Below are 25,263 nucleotides of genomic sequence, written 5' to 3'. Positions count from 1 at the left end.
CACCCTGAAGGTGCAAACTGCCCTGCAATACCCCAAAGGAAGGCCTTACTCCATGCCCCTAAAAGTCAGATGTGAAAAAAAGACCTGCAAGGAACTGATGATCACTGGAAGCATTAAGTAGCAAATTTTCTGCCCTAGCCACCTGCTGACATTTGCAAAGAAATTTTCATGGGATAGAAATTCAGAAATGCATTTAAAAAAAAAAAAAAGACAGAAGGCAATTCAGGATGGTCTTCATGTTCTGTTATTCTCAAAAGCAGTGGGGACCTGCAGCTGCTGGTTTTTGTAGCTCTCAAGAAAGAGCCAACTCTTGGTGCGAATGGTGTGACATAAACAAGACGGAAATCGTTTGCAACATGGGAATAGTGCTCCATATTCTGTAAAAGTTGCAAAGTCCTAACCAGGGGGAGCAGAAAGAAAGGGATTGATTCCAGTAATGGAAAGGAAAGTACAGAGTGAAAAATGTGAAAGACTTTGCTGGCTTGTCACAGCTAATACAAAATGGCATAGGAATGGCAGCACCACTTTCGAGCACTGTAGAAACGGCATAATGAGATTACCTTAACTGGAGGAAATATGACTGACCAGATTATGATCTCTGAAAGAAACGGACGTAATTTACCTTGTATTATCAAATGCCTATCAGAAAGAGACCTATTTACGAAATAAACAGAATAACTAATACAAAGTGGGTTTATAATTCAAGACAAAAGCCCCCTTCACTGTACTTGCTTAACCATTCTTGACAAATTGACATCGAAAGACCCACTAAAGCTGATATCGGCTGTTACATTACAGTCACTGCACATGAAAATGAACTGCTTGGCTGAAAATACCAGCACATGCTTCTGGGGACGTGACTCCTTTTGGCACAAAAAATAATACCCCGCAGTAGTTACTCAGCTTCAACATAGCAGAAGATGGGCTTGGTTGCAATGGGAATCCACAGGACAGAAAATGACTGCCAGTACTGGAAAAAAGGAAGGTTTCATATTCTCAGTGTTAACTCTGCTACAGAGGGAATTCCTTTGGAACTTCCTTACTTCCCCAGTGCAGCGATGACACAGAAATGTATCAGAAGCATTAGGGCTGTTTGGCACTCATCAAAAAGACGTATCTATAGGACCTTGCTCCAGCACATCATCTGGCAGAGCTCGATGAGGCAGTACGGGATGCAAAGACAGGCTGCTGGCAGCACGAGCAGCCTGATACCACTAGCAATTTCTCAGCCACAGGGAAATCTTACAGTGGAGAGAAACTGAACTTTGGCTACTATTTTGCTAGAGTAGTGCCATAAACTCTAGAGGACAAGGTAACCAGTAAATGCGGATTCAGGGCCTAGAGGCATGTCATTCAGAAATTTGTTCAAACTAATTGGCCTTAGACAGAAGTGGTGTCACTCATCCCATTGCCATTATTTTCAGTCCTATTTAGACCCTCAGAGAAGAAAACAGAGATCAAGGAGTGAGAGATACCAGGGAGACGATGTTTCAAGAGCTCTTGAGCAGGACGGTACTTTACACTGGCCATTGGTTTCGAAGTCCCCAGTCCTGCTTCAAGACATGACAAAGGAAATTTTGAGAGAGTGAGAAGTTAAACTGTTTTCTTACCAAAGTTCCCCAAGCTGTTCTCTCTTGTATCTACTCGCATCTCTAGGGCCTTCACTTGCTGCAGATCATCTACCCCTGCCAAAACTTTCTGTAAAGATAAGCAAACATATATGTGTACTCTCATGCAATAAACTAGGTGGCACAGGAGAAAAAAGGTGTAGAAAGGCTTTCAACCAGTGCTTTGTCAACATATACTCCAGGTCATAATGGCTAGATGTGTAATAACATTTAAACAAATGCAATATTCAAAGATCTTTCTTCCTCATAGATCTGAATTATTCTAGTCTCACATAACTTCTGCATTGCTTAAGGAGTCAGGGCTGAGGGCTACATTCAAGCTGCAGATCAACAACAGACCTACATGGCAATTAGTTTAATGTAAACAGTATGTCCATGCTTTAAGATTTGCCTAAATCTTGTAGTAAACCTCAGCAGATTGGTAATCAAAAAGGCACTAGGCAGTAAAACTCAACAAAACACACTGTTTAGCCTTTTAACCCAGAATCATGAAAAGAAAACATGAGTTTACCTGAAGCAGCCCACTTTTCTGAAAGACATCAACACTAATTATAAGAATTACAGATTCTTTTGAAAAGTTCTATGCAATACAAATAAAAGTCTCCAAAATCTTCCATTGTTTTTGCAAAATCTGAGTAATAGCATCAGCCACTGCATTAAGCAAGGGGGGAGTGTATGTGAATGCAGGATCTTTCCGAATATCCTAAAGTCTATATTGGTACATACACATAGATTTCGCCTTGGCAGAGGTAAGCAGGAGGATAAAAACAAGGAGACACTATATACAGAGGAGAAAGGGAAGCTCTAGGACAGCCAGTGAAAACTAGAGCAATGCTGTGAAGTCCTAAGACACCAGGCTGCAATTCCAGAAGCAGCTGAAGCGATCTCACGTTACCGCTGCTCTCATCCCCTATTCCTTCCTGCTATGACCTTGCTCCTCTCTCCCCAGCTTCGCTCATCCAGGCTACACGTCCCACCACCTCCTATGCATCTGCTTTAGGTGCTCAGTGGATCCTTCCATGCACAAATTCAACAAAACAAACCAAGAGGGAACTGTATCCTTTCTTCCTGATGGGTTAGCTGTTCATGGAGGAGTCTGAAACACCCCTTGAGCGATGAGAAATGAGGCTTTTGCGTCACAATAACTGCCTGAAAGAGCTGATACCACGCATAGTGATACAACTATGTATATAATATAAATAATTTTCACCTTTCTGTGCCAAAAGAGTTAGGACATGGGGCTAAAAAAAGTCCACTTCAAAGAAATGGCTTACCCTGGCATCAGTGTCTCCTCCTCAATGATGCAATCAACAGCACGGGTTGGAAGAATTATTGTCACCTGCCTTTTGTCCCTCTATTTAAGCTGAAGGCAGGAAGTCATTCAACAACCTCCACCTACAGGGGACAAGTTTTCTTACTCTTAAAAAGTTACAGCATTCTTCAGTTTGTTTAATAAGGCGAAAATTATTCATTAGAAGGGAATGTGCAAGACCACATCTGTTTATGAGTTTTGGGCAGAAAAAAATAACCAGAAGAACATCCAGTTAATTTTGCAGGGAAAATGGTGGTTGCGACATTCCCGCTCATCATGTAAAATTTGTATTGTGTACAAGTGACTACAACTTCATTTACTCTGATGGTTCCACACCCTCTTACAAACAAAGGTTCCAATGCAAGTCTGAGTTTAACTGAGACAACAGTTTAAAAAGACATGGTTTCCTGAAAAGGCTGAATATCCCTCCTTGAAAAACTGGCTCCCTTTGTAAGGTCTTCACTTGGACTCCTAAGAAACAGAATCATCCAAAATCTTCAACTGCTTTTGAATTGTCTTTAAAACACCATGTTTAAAATTAATTTTTTTTAAACTGATTTTAAGCGTGCTGAACCCAAGAAAGCTTCTAGACTTTCTTGCCTTGCCACTAGCATATGAAAAACAAAGGTCTGAGGTGAAAACTTGGGAGTCCCCAATGGCATCCAGAAATACACTTTCTATCTCCCGATGCAGCCACCACAAAAACAGTTTTGCTCCTGCAAAGAAGGCAAGCTTACAAACTACAGACTGCTTTCTGCCCCCAGTATACACAAGATCCCTCACTGCAAGACAGTTTGCAGTAATCCTTTTCAGCAGATGACACTGTCTGTCATATAGCATGAGGGTACGTGTGAAATGAGAGCTAGCTCATGTCCTGGCATGCAACCATGCACTCTGATAGCTGGACTTGGACACAGGCTTACTGTCATTAAAGGAAGCTTCTTCTGAAAAATATCTGCCCCCTCCCCATCAAAACAGTCCTAAGAGCCTACATCATTAGAAGGCAGACCAGGAAGAAGTCTCAGAATAAGTCATAAGCTTAGGGTCATTCACATGCTTTGTCAGTAGTGTAGCAGAAGGTCCTGGCATCGCAAGGAGCCTCTGCATTTCTCCTTTGCTGTCTGCAAGTTCCCTGAATGCTGTTCGTCCCACTACTGTAACCTAGACAGCCTCCTTTCACAGTTCTGCTCCTTGCTCTCCTCTTTCAAAATCCAAGCATAGGAACTGCACAAAGTTATATTCTCTCCTCATCCAGGGTTCCCTGTTCCTTTTCCTCATACCAGGGATTACCAGTGGGCCTCTTTGCCCTCCTTTTCCTCTTCCAGAGCCACCATTTGTACTTTTTCTCCTGTCTGAAAGATGAGCTGCTTAACACATCCATATTTTGTACTGCAACAGACAGAGCTGTGGCTCCAGTGCTGGGAAGGGTTATTGGCTCCCATCACCAGCTATTTGAAATATAGACAGCTGCCTTGAAGCATGTGCTAACCAGATGCGACAAGACTCCATGTGTTCCCCACTTCCCTGTTCTGCTTTTTCAAGCATCTCTGTGAAAATCACTGTCCTTCCATCTGTTGATGCCAAGGTGATGCTCAGAGAGTTTGGAACCGATTGGCTGTAGGATGCAAAAGCTATCATACTACATGAAGGAAACAAGAAATGCTTTGAGGTTGAGGATATGAGCTCATTTCAAGGCACTAGAAGCAGAGAGACCCCAGGTGTTGACTGCAAACTAGTTAGCAAGCAAAAGGCCAGGGCGGCAGTTCAAGAGAAGGTTACATGGTGAACGGTTCCCGTGAAAGACAGTTAGGACACTCCTACTCCCCAGACACCTTTCTTGGTATATTGGTGCAGCTGGAAGCGTGATGTGTCTTGTTTGACAGCTAAAATTCTGGCACCAGGAACAGAGGAGACTTAGGGAAGGACACAGAAACATTTAAACAAGATAACAGATGTTTAGCAGGATGTCCCTTTCATCTTGCTGTTTAATGTCAAAGCACAGCAGCCTTCATCACAATTTGAAAGGAGGGCTATTTAGGAAGAATTTTGCTGCTATTGGGTAGCAAAAGAAAAAAAAAATCATGGCCAAACACACTTAAGGCATCATCAACTTGGACAGAAATGTCTGGCACCACTTGGGTAGAACTGATGCTAAGGAGTGCTGCATCTCTTTGTTCCTAGGGCCATGCTAGGTCTAGGACAGGCTTCTGCCCTGGTCCAGAGGTGTCCCACTGTGACTCCAGGTAATGAGTGCCTTCCCACAGCTCACAGCACTGCTCTGACAGCCAGGGACAGAACTCCTCTCTGCCTGTGCCCCAGGGAATGCTTACAGCCTTGAAGGTACTGTGCCGTCTAGGGATTTCTTCAGCTATTTACAGCTGCTTAGCCTGAACATAGAGCAGGCAAAACCGAGGATCTGTTCTAGGCAAAGAGTTTGATATATCAGAGTTACTTTACATGGAAAAGATACCTTGAAAAATCCAACTATAATTTCAGGCTGACTGCTGATGTTCAGAGAGGATTCTGTTTACCACTGCCTAGCAAGGTAGGTATTGGTTAGACAGAGGAGGAGGATGTTTTCTGAAGAATCAAACATCAAAATCTTTCTGGCATATGATGTCAAGAAGGTGGCCGGACAGCTTCATTCTAGGCAGCAAGAGTTATACTCCACCCTAAGTCTGTTTATTTGAAAGGATAAATTTCCATGGTAAATTACTGTACAATCCTTTGAAGAAGAATACATGGTAAGTAAAATAAAGATGGATGAGGTTCATTTTACATTTTTGCACCTCCCCCAAAATAGGAGTAAAACTATTTTCCATGAGATCATGCAGAAGCTATTGGTAAATAATTTGTCCAGTATTTTAAGGAGCAGTTCCATGATAGGTCACAAACTATTCCCATCATGCAAAATGTCTGGCCAACAGCTCACTGGAGAGTGTGCACTGGTTTGGAAAGCTTTTCCCCTGACTGACGAGAAGAGCCAATAAGTATTCTGTAAAACATTGCAAGTGAAAAATACTTCTGTGCTTGCAGAGCTTCCCAACTGGCAGAAGAGTCACCTGGGAATGACGCAAAATCCAGTTCAAGTCCCACTTGCAACTCTCTGTAAATTCCTTAATTGGCAAATAATATCTGTTCAATTAAAGCTGGTGTATACAACTGATTTCTTCTCTCTTTCCTAGATTTTTCACACACTCTTAAGAAAAGTAGATATGTTGCTGAAGAGCATGTTGCGTGCAGCTGTCAGAGAAGCACTTCCAGCTGTGCATTTATTTTGCTGATCCTGGTTAATTTGGCTAAGACAGGAATTCCTGAGTGGTGAGCTTATTTTCTTTTAATACTACACCTGTATGCAAATCCTAGATTCATGTCCATTCATGTGTTCATTGCATTTTGCAAGGATTTTTTTTCAAATTACCAACTCAAGTATAATCTCTCCCTGCACAAAAAAAAAAATAAAATATAAAGCATGACAAAATATTTCTTCCAAGAAGAAAGTTATTAGAACATTAACAAAGTTTTAAGTGATTCTATGTCAAGGGATTTTCAAAGAGAGGGAACATAACTTCCCTGTGGTCCCATGTACAATCTTCCTTTCAAAATGACTAAGTGCTGCAGATGCCCATAATTACAATATTTAGCTGTATTTCACTACTTGCTGCATGAACATACAAACACATTCTTCTCTCAGCTCAGATGAAGAGATTAGCCAGGCGTTCAATCTGTGATAAAGAGACATCTTTCTTGGCTTGCATGAGAAGTGTAGGTGAGGGCAATAATTATGACATTTAAGTGGTGGTGGAAGCGTCAGTAAAGAGGTCTTTATTCCCGTGCCGAAGCCTCCAAGTCACACCGACAGATCTACACAGCCAGCCTAGCCCTGCCACCTCCGGTTCAGCTACCTGCTGACTTGTGCTGGGGATTCACAGTCCTGACACCTTGTTTTAAACCAGTATTAAGGGTCTGATGCTGCAAGTTGCTGGGAGTTTTCCCAACTATTGCAAGCTTCAAAGGGCACGTGGAGCACCAGAAATGACATTGGAGGTTTGCTGATCTCCCAGAAATAGCCTGTATTGTTTCTGTAGGAGCCCAGTTTTAACTGTGGACAAGACAGTAGATATTCTTAGATCAATTTTTGCTTTGAATTTGTTTTACGGATTTACTTTCCCTCACCTAGATATAAAAGAAGCCATACCCCAATATTAATTGTTTTCCTGTCTAGCAATCAGGTGCGTAGTAAGCAGCTACAGCCATTGCTCAGTGTTGTGTCACTGAACGTGCAAAACTCAAGACTGTAATCTGCCATTTGATGTCAGCTAAGCAGCTGTCACTGTATGCAAATGAAAATCTGGGGTTTTTTCATATAAAGGCATGCATATGTGCATGTATGCATATAAATAGAGTTTCCTGATGTGACAATTTGAGTGTAAAACATCAGATGTCTAAGCAGCAAGATGAACACTAATATAACAACTACAAGCCTTCACTGTAGTAAAGGCATTAGTGTTAGGATAACAACATATAAAAGGAAAGCTCCCAAACTAAACGAGGCTTTGTAATTTTTCTTCCCTGTTCACATTATCATGTTTACTGCTATCTGCTATCTTGAGCAATCTGATCTAACTTTGAAACAAGCTGTGCTTTGAGCAGAAGATTGAACTGGAAGACCTCCAGAGCTCCCTTAAAACTTCTTAATTATTATTTTAAAAATTATTATACAATCCTAATTAAGGATTCAGCAAATCCAAAATCAGTCATACTTTCATCTCCTAGACTCCACTTAATTTATCAAGATTTTGCATTTGCTTCCTTGATCTCCAGGGTGTTTTTTTTCAAATCCATTTAGCTTAAAACTGAGAGGAAAACTTTCTGCAAAGGCAAAAAAAGGAAACGATTGAGTCATTTCAGCAAGAATCCAATCTGTTTTTCCAGGACCCTCTAGGATTTTCTTCTCCCCATGAGGATGCGTGCATACCATATGAAATACACCCTAACCTCCTGAGCAACAAAACTAAACACCATTTCCGAACACGTGTTCCTAAGTTTAGAAAACATGATTAATTGGAGCAGGATCAACAAATAGCAAAATAAGAATACTTCCTTTCTTCTCTACAAATCACACACAAACGTGATTAGTTTTGATAATGTGACAATATCTGGAAGATCATTTGACCTTGTAAAATGAGTTCATTCTGAGAAGCTGAATGCTTTTTGTTGGAGTCAGGAAAAGATCCTTTGCAAACGATGGGGAGGGGATGGGGGTTAACAGAACAAAATAAAACTCTGATTCAAGACAAGTGGAGCTCTTAATTTCAGTTCCTTCACACTTAATGAGAAACCTGTGCTACAGCCCTAAAAGTTAAAAATTAATTGTAATTTATTGCCCATTAATAGCCAGATTTGAGAACAAAGGGAGAACAGGGAATGTGCTCACCCTGGTATTCTGCAACATCAGACAACAACACATAAGCCCAACACAAGTACAGGCAGAACAGGGAGCCCGAAATGTTAACAGGACAGGTACAAATGGAAAAGCAAGAATGCCCATTCATACAGTGTAAAGATCAAAAGTACATCAGAAAATTGACATTGATACTGGATTGACATTGATACTAGAAAGAGAACAACTAATGATACCAACCCTCGCATCAAAGGCTTCTGACCTGTAGCTTGGATGCAGAGTATTCAAATATAAAAGGGCATCACATGAGATCGCAGCAAGAGAGATGGCAGCAAGCAGAAACTACGGAAGATGTGATTAACGTAACAGGGATACAGAGTCACACAGGATTTTAAAGTGAATGTTATGCCAAAACAAGGCCACAGAAGAGCACAAATCCTGTAATGAGTGACCGTAAGATTTATGTGAGGTGAGGATCCACTATGGAGAGGAACAGAAGAGACAAGGGACCAATGGTTTTGTAGGAGTTGTCTTAGGTGCTACAGGGTCCAAGCAGGCAAAAAGGAAAGGAAGTGGGGCAGGATGGGGAGAAAGAGAATAAAAATCAGTTTAAGCCAAACTTCCCTCTCTTCAGGGGAAAACAACCCAGCAACCGGAAAAAAAAGTGAAGGAATACAAGTATCACACCTTTTAGGGAGTCCTTAATAACGAGGACTGCTAATGGAGACTGCCATCACCCTGGAAAAAGGAGAAAATGAGTGAGATGTGCAGGCAGAGATGCGGCCACAGGCTGCAATTCCAGGCACCCAGCCTTCGCAGGTCCTGCACAGCCAGACCTCCCAGCCCTCAGCCCAAACGGAACTGGCGCAAGGCAGAACACTGCAAAGGCAAGGAGTAAAGATGTGTGTATCTCTGAATGAAAACCTTCCTCAGGAACCTCCACCAGGTGTCCAGAAATCTCCCTACACAACACCGCAGAACTCAGGCCCATGTCCTTATTTGAATGTAAAATAATTTTACTTTAATGAGCATGTATTTTAAAAATATATTAGTTTCCATCTCAGAGCACTTCAGCAAACACAATCAATAACTCCTAAAATATTCACAACTAAAAGACAATCAAGAAGATATTGCAAGTGTATCGATTTAAGCAAACCAAATGGTCTGAAAGGTTGTTTATCAGTGGTATGTGGTTCCTTGAAAAAAAAAAAAAAGCATCTGAAAACTTGCTTCAGATTAAATGTTTGAACAGTGTCTCTATTTTTACATTTGCAGATCCAGAGGAAGTAAATTCATGGAAGCAGCAGTTTCCATTTGATCAACATAAAGGTCAAAGAATAGAAAAATTGGCTATGTTATTAAACCAAGCTATAAACATTACAAATGTTTCCTTAACAATGCCATGTCATTTTTCCTCTGAGCAGGAAGTGCCCCAGCGATGTCAACACAAATGTCGGGTTCTAGGGCCAGGAAATCACTGTGTCCAGAGAAATTAGTAGAAGAGTACGCATCCATTTAAAAGAAACTTTGAAATGGAATTTCTTACAAATATTAATATACACAACCTTAAAGAGGCAAGACTCCATTAAGTTCAAGAGGGTACATAAGAATAATAAAGGGGTTTTACCCATTTTAAAAAATAGCCTAGAGTTGTAGGAGAATTTCACTTCAGATCTGTATTTAAAAGAATATTATAAAATAATGAACTGTAACTTCATGGGAAGTGGGTAACATTGCCTTACATACACCTTCCTGCTCACAGTTTACTGTGAACAAAAAGCAGCAGAGCTTCAGAAAGAGAAGAATTTCATGCCAACGAAAGAACTTCCTAAGGGTTTATTTCAGAGTTTATTGAAGTCAGAGGGCAGCTGTTTTGGTTACTCTAATGGGCTTTGGTTCACGCCCTGAGAAAACAGGCCAATCTGAGAGCTTCCCGTTGGATTTAGACAGGGTGTTATAGGCCACAAACACATTAGACTGGTCAAATTCTATGCCAGATTTTAAAAAAAGACTAAGTTGTCAAAGGTTCACAAGAACCAAAAGAAAGTGAATGGCATAGATTGCAAGATCATGTATTGATTTTTCTCCAGAAAGCTTAAAATATACACTCTGCAAAAAGTGATTTTTGCATCTCCAGGTATTTCATAAACACTAAAAGGCATAGCTGCTAAGGGAAGAGTAGTTCTGAGAATAACTTGCTGTCCAATCGACAGTGCACGGTTATAGCTAGGGAGCAGCGTAAACCTGCAGCTGGCACGTGCCCCCGCAGCAGCCAGCGTCCCTGCGGCAGATTACAGACACCGCCACCCCCCCCACACACGTTGGGGGCATCCAAACCATAGCCTTGGCCTCATCTGTCTTTCACTAATTTCTACCCAGCTCTGCAACACAAAGCTGCAGCTTCTCTCCTGAACTTCTACTTCTGCTCTCAGCTCTCCCCTTCTTTAGCAGGGATAAATGAGGTTATTTTCTCAGCTCCTACATATCCCAAAGGATTTCACCCTTAATTAGTCCTGAGCAAATCCAGCACAATATGTAACCAAGTATTCCTTCACGAATATTTTGTCAAGTGAATTCCTTCACAAAGACTTCAGCATGTTACTCTCTCTCAACGGGCTGCATGGCAAAATAATTTCCTCCAGTCAAAAAGGAACATGGCTTTCAAATGTGCTTTGCAATTTCATATACTTTGATATATATAGAAAGTACTTCTAGCACTGGCAGGATATTTTAATTGGCTTCTTAGCAGGACAGAGGATTTCACTAATTCAGAAAAAAGTTGTTCTTTTAAAGTTACATTTCCAATCTCTAGAACAAGGTTAATGTAAAAAGCTTTTTCTAATGATAAGATTCGAGGTACTTCAGATGGCATTAATGAGATCTGTTTAAATTATAATTATGCTACCTGTACTTTTCTTCCTGCTGCTTCAAGAAACCTAGCAATAAAGACAGCAGCATTCATGCTGGGAATATTTTTTATATGAAACAAGGTGAAAGGAGGACAAACATTTGGTAAATTTCCATAAGACAGAATCTACTTTATGCAGAAGTCTAACTGTCAGATATGCAACAACCTGCAACCATCACAAAGGCACTTGGAAGGTTAAGTTAATACAGCTCTGTATATGCCAGTTTGTCTCTTCATTAAAAAGTTGGATGTCTACTCACCAGTTTCCTGGGGGAAAGGTATTCATCGATAAGTAGCTCTCCGTCATCTTTAATCAGCGGACTGGGATTTAGGTTGCCTCGCCAACTCAAATCAGTCACCCGGACTGCAGCTGAGGCCCGATGAGAAACTTTGCCAAGATTCCACTTCAGGTCCATCTCAATATGCTTTGAACAAAAGGATAACAAGCAGTCTGATTTTTTTCCCCCACCCTGTATTTACTATTTTCCCTTCAGCAAAATCTATTTTGACTCCCATTGCAAGTCAGCAAGCGCCTATGGTGATACAGGTTTCTTTACTCAGAAAAAACCCCAAAGCAATCATGCATCATGTAACATGTAATCTTCCTTTTCTTCACCCTCAAGAGCTATCCTAGTCGCACCGCTCATTCAGCTTTGAGTATAAGCTTTTACACAAACTATTATTTGCAGTTATACAAAAGGCCAGGCATACCACCTATAGCTCTGTACAAAAAAGGTAGTCAAGAACAAACAACTCCGGATACTAGTCCTTTCCAGTCTTCTCACTACTCCACTCACCCTTCTCCACATGGGCTTCCTACCTACCCATCCCCTCTTGAGAAATGTGAACCGTACTCAGCAAAACGCCGCCGAGCTCCAGGCTGCACGTGCTTGCACCAAGACATGTCGCTGCTGCTCTTTAGCATTTTGAGCTCTGCCTGTAGGCGAGCACGGACAGCAGCAGTCTGTATTTGCTGCCCTAAATTAAACATACCCGCACTGCTACTGACTGCCCTCTGGGTCAGGCAGGCCATGGCTATCGACTTCTAGTTCTGAAGAGTCTTGGAGAAAATAAAATTAAAATACAATTCAAACAAAACTCTGTGTGCTTCAAGTGAGGAATGAAATCCAAAGTTTGAAGATGAAACACTTCAAAAGTGTTCATTCTTTAATCCCCAAAGCTATTCTTTTTACAGAAATATTAATAATTAATTTTGAAATATGAGAATAAGTGTACGTACACCCGTTAAGAGTCAAAAATCAATCGGCTGTACCCGAACCGTACAAGCATTACTATGATTTATACTGCTATTTGCTACTACTTGGCAGCGAGGAAGTATCACAGCTGGAAACATTGCTGTAACAACAAAAGGCTAGACTAGAGAAAAGCCTCCTCACTCTGCTGAAGGGACACCTGCAGTTTTCCTCTGTTCTCCACTGCGAAGCAATACTTATTCTTGGTGCTGGAAAACTAATTAAACAATCAAGCTAATCATAACTGGCTGACAAGGCTTCAGTGGTGGCCAATACCTGAGAATTACCACCTTCCTTCCTAAGGAAAACACAGGAGTGATTTCAGTTAGGAAACACAGAAGTTGTGACTGCTCAGCTAATCATCTCTACTTGAGAGGACTAACCACTTAGTAGGTGAGAGAGGTTTACACCAAAGAGAATTCTTGCTGTGACGACTTGTGTCCAGTCAAGAGTCTTCATCTCTGCACTAGCAAAAAAAAATTCAAAATACTCAGTAGTCAGAAATATTAGCAGCCCTTATCTGAAGAAGAACAACTTAACAATCCACCAAACCCCTCCCTGCAGGATCTCCTACTCTCCAAACCCTCACGCTCCTGAGTGCTCCTTCCATGTGTTCATCAGGGGAGAGGCAACCCACAAGGAGCAAGAACTATTCTTCCTAGATCACTACACATACCTGGCAAGCCCTCCTAGAGGAGAAGCTGAACTCTCAAATGTGCTACATCCAAGCCACGGCAATGTTCAATGCGTAAAAAACCATATTCAAATACAAATTCTTCAGAGACACTTCTTTCAATTGTTCTTAACGGCTTATAAAAGAAACACCATGAAGTGAACTGAACAGTGACATTTGCAGCTTCTAACACCTCAGCGTGCCTATAGTTGTATAAGGACAAATTTCCTATTTCTGCTCATTAAGAGGGAAAAGTGATCTCAAAAAAAACCTATTTGTCTTAGTTTTTGAAAGCAAAGAGAGATTTATGAAGTTTATCTTTTTCTTTTCCCAAAGAATTCTAGAATTTCTTAGATTTTTTCCCCCCTCTACTTTCTTTAGAGCAGGTCAGTATGACATAGTGCAGAGTTCCATCAGTTGTCCAAGGAAATTCAGAATCTTATGTGATACAAAGGTCTTCCGGTGTTGTCTATTTTCCTAAGAAACTATTATTTTGGTCAGCAAGTGACTCCAATTAGAATATTTGCCATATAAATGCTGGAATACTTCAACAGTTGCAAAAGATTTGTGTTGGATTGTGTGCAACTGCTTATGGTTCTTTTAATTCAGGTGAGGTTCGTTACTATCCAGAGATAATCCCATATGGAACCAAGTGGAATAATAGTCAGAAATCACTGATGTAACGTGTGGGTGCAAAACATAATGAGTTAACAACAGGTGTGTGTAGATTTGGGCTGTAAAGAGTTAATACTCTTGCATAAAACATATTATTGTTCTCCTTTCTTCAGTCCATCACTATTACATTTCAGAACGTCCTCCAATCTTTGAAATATGTGTTGATACAGCACTTACTTAAGGTTTGACAGAGAGATCAATTTGTGGCTTAATATCTGAAGCAACACTTCCAATCCTATACTTCCCGCTATTGATCTGGTGCTTGTAATTATTGTAACATTGGATTAGTGAGGAGAAAAGTATTTTCATTACAAATTGTCCGGGATCAAATTGAGTTATTGTCAGCAAACAAAACTAATTCTTTTGACATGCCTCTATCACCTCAAAACTTTCTCCAGAGAAGAATCTTCTCCTGAACACAGATCAAAATAACATCCTCAAAATGAGAAATATAGCAAATATATAGAAAACACAGAAAAATCTCAGTGTGCAGGGTGGTGAGGTACCAATCTTACATAAAAATCCATAAACTTCCAATATCTCCAGCACTATGCAAGAGTGAGCAGGGGGCCTGGCAAAACACTCATCCCCCTACAGATACAGGATCTTTTTCATTGCTCTTTTTCATCAGGTCCATCTGATTTTGAGACAGGTAAGATCACTCCAGTAAAGCCACCTCACCCACTCATTTAAAGTGTTAAAAAGCAAGTGAGAAATCTATGGCTCTGTCAGCTGCACAGAACAAGCAGCCGCTGACCCAAACTAGTGTTGGCCTCAAGTGGGACAGTTTACAGGGACTGGAAAGACTTCGTTGTCATTAAAGAGGTCTGAGAAGTCACAAACCTGAAGATTTACTCCACAGAGAAGATGGTCACATTGGCTTTATGTTGGATATATACGCTGAATGGTAAGGCGGATCACGCCTGCAGCACTGTGGAACCAACAAGGACAGAAGCTAACTGCACCCAACAAAAACCTCCAATGAATTCAATGGCAGAGCAAAAGAATAACTGTAAAGTAGATGAAAGTGTCAGGGAAAGTGAAAATGGCTGAAAAAACTGGGGTCTTGTCCTGCATATGAACATTAAGAATAAAAGAAATCAATGAATTGGTTTTTGCAGGATTTGCATCGTAGGTCTTGACTTGGCAGGCTCTGTATGTGGATAACTAGAGGCAGATAATCAGTAAGTGCAGGAGAAATCAATGATGAGAGCAGTGAGATGGAAGATCTTGAATTCTACAAACAGTTAATCTGCTGACCTTCCCCACTGCTGCCATGCTCCTTCCCAAAGCAAGCGTGATGATGGTAAGCTATTCAATTCACTGATATGTTGTGCAAGTTCATTAAAAACTGCATGACATTTTCAACATATATAAAGTAATAAAGCTAATAAAGATCTTTATTAAAATGAAATGGTCCTTGGAACAACATGCGATTTGAAATCCCTGCAGAATACTGTAATTTGCTAGAATGAAATTGGCAGAGAATAGTTATTTGATATTCTTAGGGTCTGACAAACTGGTAAAACTCCAAGATTTTATTTTCCTGCTATGAGATTTATCAAAGAGTCAATGACAGGATCGTGTATTCTTCATTAAATATATGTTAATATGCCTTTCAATACAGCAATTGCCAGAAATGCTTGACTCCATATTACTTTTGGCTTCTTAAGTCTGGGAAAGATCCTCTGAATTGTGTGACTAGGCATGATAATTTCTAATGCAGCCTTCAAGACATTGCCTAAAGAGCTTGTCCAAGCAATTTGGCTTTTTTCATTTTTAAATGGTAACCTACCAACAGTAATCAACCCAGATTTACTCTAGGAAAGACATATACCTCTATATATTAACATGCCATACAAAAATGAAGCTCTAGTCCCTTAAGCCAGCTTCTCAGCCAGCATCCTCTCGTGCTCTGTGGCTACCCATGGCTTCAAAACGCTCCCCAGGACAGGGAGGAGTGCCATTTCAGGTAGGGTACCGCAATTCGTATACCCTTATCTTTATGCCACCAACCTAAAAATAGCCTAGAAAAAAACATCTGAGAATCATTGTGCTATCTATCCCTTCATGACAGGAAGCTTGCACTGCAGACTTTCATTTCTCTTGCCCTGCACAATGTAGTTTTTATTTGTTTAATCTAGAATCACAAATCATAGTAGTGCCCACACTGTTACCACTGACACAGAACGAAAACAAAGAATTCTGTGTTTGCTAAGGATTTGACAAAAGGTTTGGTTTATAAGTCCCAAGGGAACTATGAGTGCCCTTTTAAGTGTAATTTTGTGCAAGTGCACTACAGATAACCTCTTCTGGAAAATAACTGTTTGGGCAGCTGGAAATTGCTATGATGTCATCATAAAACTACTGTTACAATAATCCAACCCTAATGGCTGAAACAGTTCCTGCTACATTTATGCAATATAAAGCACCCTGTAACATATCAGTCTATTTTAGCAGGTGCAACTTCTAAAAAGTTGAAAAAAAAACCCATCTGACCTGATATTAATGTGAATTGCTCTTCTTTATATATAACTAAATCATCTTGGTTTAATCTTCTGGGTTTGTTAAGCAGAAGGAGGTAGTGACTACTTCAGTAATGCTACTTTAACATTAAGGAATCACGTAAAGACTATAAAGACCATTCATAAATATTCCACTTGTGTGCCCCACTAAAGAAAAAAGCTTTTATGAGAACATTGAAATATCAAGATCTCAATATCCCACTTATTGTAATTAAAAATCCACTGACTTCAAGACATTGAACAACTCCAGCGCTTACAAAGATGGTTTTGTTTAACTGTTCAGCCAGTTTGAGGGCTTGGTTCAAGCACCCACATTTGCACATAAAGCAAGTGCACTGGTTTGCCTCATTGTTTACCTTCCTTATTTATGGTTTTACAGACTGTAAGGGTGCCTGACAGTCCTTTGGTATTACGTGTAAATCCTGCTCTACAGCTGCCATGACCATGGTAGGTAAGCCTCGGGTTCTATGTCCCACACAGTCCTCGGGGAAAGTTTTTGGGTGCTTCATGGACTTTTTGTATTAACCCCATACACAGAGTGGTGTTCAAACTGCCATCATCCAAAGCAGCAGCGATCCCAGAGAAGAAAACACATGCTACAAACTCAGAGTAGGTTTGAGCCAACACCCTTGAGATAAAAGGTGTTTCATATTCTTAAAAACATGGCAGTTAAAAAAAAAAAAAGGGCAATGCATTTAAATGCCACCATTTCTCTTTTATATATCTACAAATCGTATGTACTAAAAAAGCAAGATATATAATACTTTCCCAGATCCTGCTGAGGATGTTGTAAGGTGATGAGAAATTTATCATCGTGTGTGCTAGAAATGCCTCTAAATTAAATCATTCTGGAGTTAGCTTGTCAAATGTTGTCCTCATAGCAGGATAAAAAGCAGATCACTCTCTATTATACGTGCTATTACATGTCAAAGAAACAATAAATCGAAGTCCAATCAACCGCTTTTGTTTTCTAGAGTCCTGTGGTGGGAGGGGATCAGTGGCATTCTCTGTCTGGCTACAAACACTTATTGATACTCCCTGCAACGCGAGTCTACAGACAGTGACTATGAATGAGTGTGGATTATCTCAATCCTTAGGTGACACTGCAAGATGCTACAGACTGAATTTTTTTTTTTTTTTTAATATAGGTGAACTTCCTGCTGCAAGGAAACTTCTCAAAAGACTCTGCTGCTGTTTGTCCCCACTCCTCCCCACAACCAGCCTAAGAAAAGCTAAACAGGGGTTAGGATGTAGAGGTAAGTGGTGAACAACAGGGGTTATGGAAAAACAGAGTTGCAAGGTGCCCACGACTTCATGGCCAGAAGGTTGCCAAATGATCTTATGATCATTTCAGTTAGCAGAGGAGGTAAAAGTCTCTTACTATTTTAACTTCAGCAAGGTAGCCAGGGATCAGGAAGCTGCATTTGGCACTTCAAGGTCATAGGTTTTTATACAACAGTGTCCAGATGTGAAATAAGTGAGAAACAAGGCTGCTCTATTTAAAATCCTCTTGTCCTTAGGTCGGGGTCCTGAAATGGATAGCTAACGCCAAGGTACACGGGAACCAGCATATCTGCGCTTATCACACACACAGATCCTGCCTTAAATGTAGATGTCACTGGACCAGAAAATTGGGGAATATAATTAGTTTAGGCAATTCTAACATTACAGTTTCAGTTTTGTTAAAATAAAAAGTATGCAAATATAATGTTATTATTTCCAACTATTCCCAAGGTACGGATATTAATCTAAATCACAGCATCAGCTTAATGAAGTCTTTTGTCAAGAAAAACTTAATGTCCTTCTTTTTTGGCTTTACCTACAATATCCTATTGTTATTTCAGAAGACAGACTGTACAGGTGAGTGCATCCTGCCAGGCTGAATTAAGATTTGATCTCATATTTAATACTCCACAAGTTATCTTAATATCTACTGGATATTCTGTTAATCTTCAAAGGACAATAGCCCAAACTATTTCTTCTAAAACATCATCTAGGTCATTCACTTACCTACCTTGCATTCAAAAGGTCCAATTTAGCAATTACTTAAATTGCAGATGCTGTTACTGGACATACTGAGGAAGGACATAAACAAAGCAAGGCTTTGCACAGTCAGTATCTTTTTAAGATCAACAGTTAGGAAAACAAGACAAGTTTTAGGGCACACAAACCCCTCTTCATGTCATGGGCACTCATCATTCATGCTCTCCAAGCTCAAAGAGGAAATTAACTCAGCACCATAGTTCCAGGTCCCAATCTTGAAAAGACTCGTTCACATGAACAACTTTGCGCAGCTTGAGTAGAGGGATGACCCAAGCACAAAGTTCATCACCTGGCTAACCCAAGATAAAAGCATCTGCCAGTATCATTTTAAGTATTAACAAAAGCATTCCCACCAGCCTCCCCCAAATGTGTATTCTTTCCTCAAAACATCTCTGCAAGAGGTGGTCTACAACCAGCTTGAACACCTCTCTGCTCTTCACAAGCCATGTTACATAAAGTCCCATAGGTCAAGGCTCACACTGAAGTGAAAGTTGCCCAAGCTGTTTCTTAAGCTTCCGATTTGACTGAGAAGACTTGAAAATACAAATCCCAGCATACTATTTCCGAGCTGCTGAAGCTGGGCTGAAGAAAGGCAGCCCAAGTGCCCAAGACCAGCACTGCACATCCTACAACCACTCTGTATGCAAGTCTGAGTGTGTTAAAAGAAAAGTTACCTTCAGGAAGCTCTCCACTTATGATATATATTGAACATCTGGAACAATAAATGATACTGTCTCAGCACATAGCTTGCAAAATTATATATATTTATAAAGTAAGCAGCAGCACGATGAAATTATATTTTAGGGGGAGTAAAAAAAAGAAAAAAAAAATCATCAAGATTTGAGTGACTCAGGGCTAATTCATCACCCAAGCAATAATATCCCTGAGTTATTGCTGCTGGGTGCCCCCTTTGGACATATTCTGTTATCAGCGTACAGGTACTTTCTTACTGAATAAAGCTTTTGTAAGTAAATAATTTTTCAACTGATTTGCATAGATTATACCATACTCCAGTGGTGGCCACACCGAACAGAAGATTAATCTCAAACTTTTTGTAAGTGATGAGAGCCAAATAATAAGTTAATGTCCCATGTGGGCTCCAAGTTTCACCCACTTTTAATTATATACAAGGCAGTGTCAATTGTTGCAAAGATGGGACAATACAAAAAAAGCTCCCCCTCTCACTGCAAACTTAGTTTTGCTTTAGTGTCGCACTAATTATCCTTTCCCATTGCATATAAAACTTTCTCACCCTGCACAAATACTGCTTTTAACATAGCCTTGCCGCTTTTATCTGGGGTTTGAGACAAGGTGCTTTCACATCATTGACACCCTCTACCTCGTTATAAAGAAGCTGGATAAGTCACCTGTATACTGGTCTCTCTCCAGCATCTTCCCCAAAGTCTCCTGCATGCCAAAAGGTCTTGCAGGCTCTCTCCATTCATTAGGGCAATAATAGCACAGCGCAGCTCAGTTTTCTGAGGCACAAAAAGATGCAGTGTGTCCCTGCACAGGTGAGCACAGTCTCAGATCAAGCTTGTAACAGCGCTGCTCATTCAGTCTATTCTAGCCCATGGACTCAGGGCTAAGTGACAGCCCAAAGCTGCAGAGAAGAAAAATTCCACATTTTTAGTCTTCAAAGCATTTTGTAGTATCCACCATATAGAAGCATTTCCAGATTCCAGCTAAGAAAAGGACAATAAAAACAGTCTTTTTTTTTTTCCAGCTACTGATGCATTGCAGTTATGAGCCCTTTGAAATCCAGACTTCTGTGCAGGCTGAAAATGCATCATATATGGCATTCCTGAATTTCAAAGTGCTCTGTTGTCCCTAAACAATTTTCAGTCGTTTTATTAGGTAATTAAGCTGATTGAAGCAAGAGATTCCATGGCCCGCAAAACCATTTGAAGAGGCATTTTCAAGGCTGGGATGTTTCCGATTTCCAATGTGTTGCTCACATGGGATACATTGAATAGTAAGAGATGACTTCTAGCTGAACTCACAGGAAAATACTGAACAGTGGAAGATGGCACGGGAGCTTATTTAGTAACACACACTCCCAAAATTTTAGCAAGGGCAGAAAACTGACAGTGAAAAGGACTTTGCAAAATCAATTTAGTCTGCTAATGAGGTTGCACTAAAACTGTCCTGCTGGGTCAAGACAGATGCCCAGCTATCTACTGTAGTCAGAAACAGATGCTTAAGAAACAGTACCAGAAGCAGAGGTAGTCCAAAGCGATCCTTCCCTACATACTGTTTTAATTTCCGGCAGTCAGCTGCTTAGTAACTTCCCGAGCCAAAAGGTGCGTTGCGTTCAACAGCTGGGGAGATGTATAGGGAAGTAATTATTTGTCAGGTGTCGTGACATGACAAATAGTCATCCAACAACAAAAGAAGCCCCAGGAATTTTATCAGGAAGCAGTTTTTAAAGATGAGAAAGTGTATTTTCGCATCGTATTTGTTTAAATTGTGGAAGACACAAACATAGGTTGTTGTGGAGGCTAAAGTTATAAATGAGGTCAAAAGCACTTAGAATTATGGAAGACTCATCCATATGTCCATGCCATTCATTAATCTATAGCTTTCTTTTCAATCATCTCCTTTTTCATCTCTTCTAGCTGAAAAGTCTCATTTATTTTGTCCGTTTTCTATTTCTCGTCTTTGTCATATTTCACAGGAACGATCTGAAGTTCTGCCATTTACCATCCAGGATGATCAGAACTGCACATAAAATTCAAGATACGGCCACAGAGCCGGTACATGAATTTAATCTGTTTTCAGTTCCTCTTTTAACAGGTTTTAACACTGTCTCTTTTCACTAGCTGCAAGATGATATTTTCAGAGAACTATTGCAGTAGATTAATGCTATAGTAGCCCAAGTAGCCACAATTTACTTAAAGTCCGTCATTTTATATACATTTCACTTCCCCGCACCCCCACCCCCCCATCACTTTGAACTTGGGTGGATACTCTATTGAAATAAAACAAAAACATACCCAAACACTACCTGTGCTAGCAGTAACAAAAAAAAACCCCACAAAACAAAACATAAAACCCAACCAACCGAGAGAAACCGAGAGGTAGTATTAGAACTCTAAAAAATTAACTCAAGATGCAAAAAATATAAAAGAAACAGCCAACGTTACGGGATACTTAAAATATTGCTTCCTGATGTCAGATGCTATAATCACAGGAATGAATACTTTCTGAAATCTTATTTTTTTAAATATTAGATAATGCTTCTTTGAACTGGCCAGGGTCCACAATCTTTTCTTTTTAACACAGTTACATTAGCCTTGATTACATCTGCCATGGCAAAGCTGGTCTTCTGATTTGTATTACAAGTACTTGTGGCCTTACTGATATAAAAAAGGTTTTATTCCCAACTGTCTTCCAAGCCAATACAGGAATCTACAGAAGGTATAAAAACACGAAGCATTTTCCTAGCAAATTAAAATTATACAGACATACCTAAAATAATTTCTGTGAAAAGTTCATAAATTTTCCGATTTAAAAAATAACCTCTTCATAATTCCTCCTGAATAAATATTAAGCCACTCCCATTACTGACAAATGTAGCAATCCCAGATTTATGGTCTATTACAAAATGTTACTATTGTGCAAGCATCAAATTTTATACTACTTCAAACTTAGAGAATATATGTGTTTTTTTTAACTACATCCCCTAAGGAGCTTCAGCTAGATGAGCACATGCATCCTCATAAATAATAATATCACTCCAGCCCAGTGCTAAACTCACATCTGGTCTCACATTGAATCCAAATCCTGCTTTTATATCTCTTCCACTGACAGCAGCATATGATTAAACTAACAAATTAAACTGTCCATAGGTAGATGTACCCACACATCAATCTCTTGAGAGGTCAGATCTACAGGAGCATAGTAATTCTCAATGTTAATGCCAAGAGAGAGAACTCAAAGACCAGCAAATAAAATCCTAGCACATCACCACCCCCAAAACCTGTTAATTACAGCAACTCTGAGATCTGACATGCCCAAACACTTAAATTTAAAACCAAGTTCTTCTAGGTAAATTCAAAAATAACACAAAGCAGAGAAATAAAATCAAATTGGAGAAGAAAAAAAGAAGTTCTGAACATTTTCAGTCATTTGTACATTTGAAATTATTTTACCTTTTCTTCCAATGCCACTACTGTTCTGTGTCTTTCGTTTCCCATTCCTCTGCTACAGGGATTTTCATTTACTAATCACAGCGTTCATCTCTGTTTAGTTGCTCATAGTGCAATTCCTTATGACTGCTCCGTATCCTGCTAAAACAACAGTTAAGAACACAATCTTCAAGAGAAATCAAACCAAGCCCCAAACAAACGCAGACTCTGAGCATTCCGCAATTGATAATGAAAGAGTACTTTATCCACTGTAGCAGCAGAAGTCCACATTCAATTGGTCTTTAAAGTGTAACAGGACACAAGGTGGTACAGCCTTGAAGAGCTTAATGAAAGTGTAACTGAAAACAGTTTCCCAAGAGGATCATGAGAAGGTGAAGGATTTGATACAGAAGAATCTACATATTTGTAAAAAAAAAAATAGTTATTTAAAAAACAATTATTTACTCAAAGAACAGTCATTTCCTTGGCTGAACCTGTTAGAGAAAACCCCTCCCCCAGGCTAGCACGGGGTAAAAGGCTGAAGTCAACATTTAATACACTTTTACTGGATTACTCATCAGAAAATTTTGCCTCGCGAAAGCAGTCAGAATAGAAAATAACAGGTAAGCAGGGACGTTTATGTCAGGAAACAATGACTGTAAAAGATGGGTGCAGAGCCAGGAGAGCACAGGCCTCACAGACAAAGGGAGAGCCTAAGATAACCAATTAGCTAATTACTGTCTGCTAAAAACTATGGGCGAGTACCACGAGCCTCCAGCTGGTAGTGGGTTCACCCCCAGACCACAGAGGGGCTGGAAGCAGGATGGGGAATGTAGCCGAGCCCTTCCCCTGGGAAGCCAAGGCCACCGGGGCCCCCCAGCCTGGCCTCAGCAAGTCACTCCTGTCACCGCAGCAGCTGAGGGGCCACCACAGCAGAGCCACACGCCCCGGTGGAACACCTTGGGCTGCTCCCACAGCTTGCAAGCGCCCAGGAACACGCAGTCAGAGCTCTACCAAAGCATAACCCAAACACGCTGTTAAACCTACCAGATGCACTGTCAACACCGACACAAACAGGGGCCTTCAGGCACTTCCCACCTCCGCGCAGGGCAGTGGTATGAGTCTGGGGGCCTTCAGGGCCTGAGCGGCACCGGGCAGGCAGGATGTGCCGCGGAGGCCTTTCTTAGGGGCCCTTAAGCAGGCGTGTGGAAACACGGGATGGGGCAGGGGAAACCACCCCTCCGGCCCGCCGCACGCACCGAGCCACCCCCGGACCCCCTCCCCCGCCCTCCCCTCTCGCCCGCGGACGAGAAGCGGGGCCCGGCCAGAGGGCTGGGGCTGGGCCTGGGGCCGGGGCTGCGCGGCCACCGCCGGTCGCCCAGCAACCGCCGCCGCTCGAGGCCTCAGCACCTGACCAGGCCCCCGAGGCCACGCCCCCGCGGCCCGAGGCCACGCCCCCGCGGCCCCCACAGCTCAGTGCGGCGCCCCGCTGCCTGGGGCGAATGGAGGGCGGGGCGTCTGCCGAGGCAGGAGGGGATCCCGGCGGGAGGGAGCAGAGGGGGGTGCTTGTGGGGGGAGGAGGGGAAACGCTGGAGCAGAGCGGGGGAGGGCAGAGGTGGGCACAGCACTAGGGATGGGGCAGGAGAGGCAGCAGGACCCCTGCGGGGCGTGGGTCGCAGGGGACCACATGGCTGAAGGTGCTGGGGTGTGGTAGGAGGGAGGTGGGGGCACCTCTGTTCCCAGCAGCACGTGAAGAATGTTCGCTGCAGGCCGAGGGGGCACCAACGCCACACACGAAGGTGACACCCTGTGCCTGCGGGCAGCCGGGTGTGGGGAGCAGCCGCTCCATCAGCTCCAGTGGTGGGGACCAAAAAATACAACTGGTGATACGGAACAAGGCTGGTTTCCCCAAATCATTTTGCATTTAAAAAAAGAAAAACCCAAACAGACTAAGAGACCAAATTTCCTGACCAGAGCGGTCAAAAGATTAGATGTGGCAGAATTAAGTTTGTCATAACCTGGATCCAACGGATGTGGGTCAACTTTTGTTGGTGATGCAATGAAACATCTCCATCAGTGCAAAGGTGTAACTGAGGTGCAGCCTGGTGAGCAGCAATGCGCTGTTCTTTCACCGTTCAACATCCCCTGTCAGAGATAGCCATGGCACTGTTGTGTTCCTGTCTCACTAGTCAGCCCCAATATGAATAAATTACTAATTGGTGTGTGTGTGTGTGTGTAATTATGGAACATCAGAAAACGAGTGCCATCAGTGCCCAGGGCACATGCAGGGCACAGCCACGTTAGTGTATGGGATTAACTTCCAGAGTTTAGCGAGTTACCGTGCATCTGCAGAGCCATCTTAACTGACCACGTTAACAGCCCTTCCACTCTCTAAATGAAACCTGTTTGCTTTCCCTTAATATGATTTATTTTAAAAAGCAAAGGAGGAAAGCACAATGCAGTCAGTTTTCACAGCTCCACTGAGAGGCAGTAATTCATTAAATCAGGTAATCCAATCACCCAGACTCATCTGTCCATAAATTAAATTTGCCTCTTTGAACACACACATTACCTGATCTTTTAGACTCATCACAATGTATTTATTCAGAACATTGCTCTTACCGTTCTCACTCTCACTTGAGAAGAATCCCCATTTCCACACTTTAGAATAGATTCATAAATCCAGCACCTAGGAAAACGTGATTGCACCTT

General features: G+C 41.4%; 1 protein-coding gene across 3 annotated transcripts in view; it reads right to left on the bottom strand.

The window, feature by feature from the left end:
• LRRC56 (leucine rich repeat containing 56) overlaps window positions 1-23,830 on the bottom strand; it is a 65,357-nt gene extending 41,527 nt beyond the window's left edge. Inside the window, exons 1-4 of one of the 3 annotated variants that reach the window (XM_027810538.2) lie at window positions 23,599-23,830; window positions 22,576-22,713; window positions 11,513-11,677; window positions 1,611-1,698 (exon numbers count right to left, since the gene is read on the bottom strand). In XM_027810538.2, coding sequence (XP_027666339.2) covers window positions 1,611-1,698; window positions 11,513-11,677; window positions 22,576-22,620 — 298 coding nt within the window. In that variant the 5' untranslated portion in view covers window positions 22,621-22,713; window positions 23,599-23,830. Of the gene's footprint in view, window positions 1-1,610; window positions 1,699-9,031; window positions 9,083-11,512; window positions 11,678-22,575; window positions 22,714-23,598 lie in introns of those variants that run through there. The other 2 variants (XM_027810539.2, XM_027810540.2) reach the window with 2 other exon arrangements.
• Window positions 23,831-25,263: the final 1,433 nt, after the last annotated feature.

This window comes from Falco cherrug, chromosome 10 (genome assembly GCF_023634085.1).
Source record: "Falco cherrug isolate bFalChe1 chromosome 10, bFalChe1.pri, whole genome shotgun sequence".
NCBI classification, from domain to species: domain Eukaryota; kingdom Metazoa; phylum Chordata; class Aves; order Falconiformes; family Falconidae; genus Falco; species Falco cherrug.
This window is presented reverse-complemented; position numbering and strand designations above follow the sequence as displayed.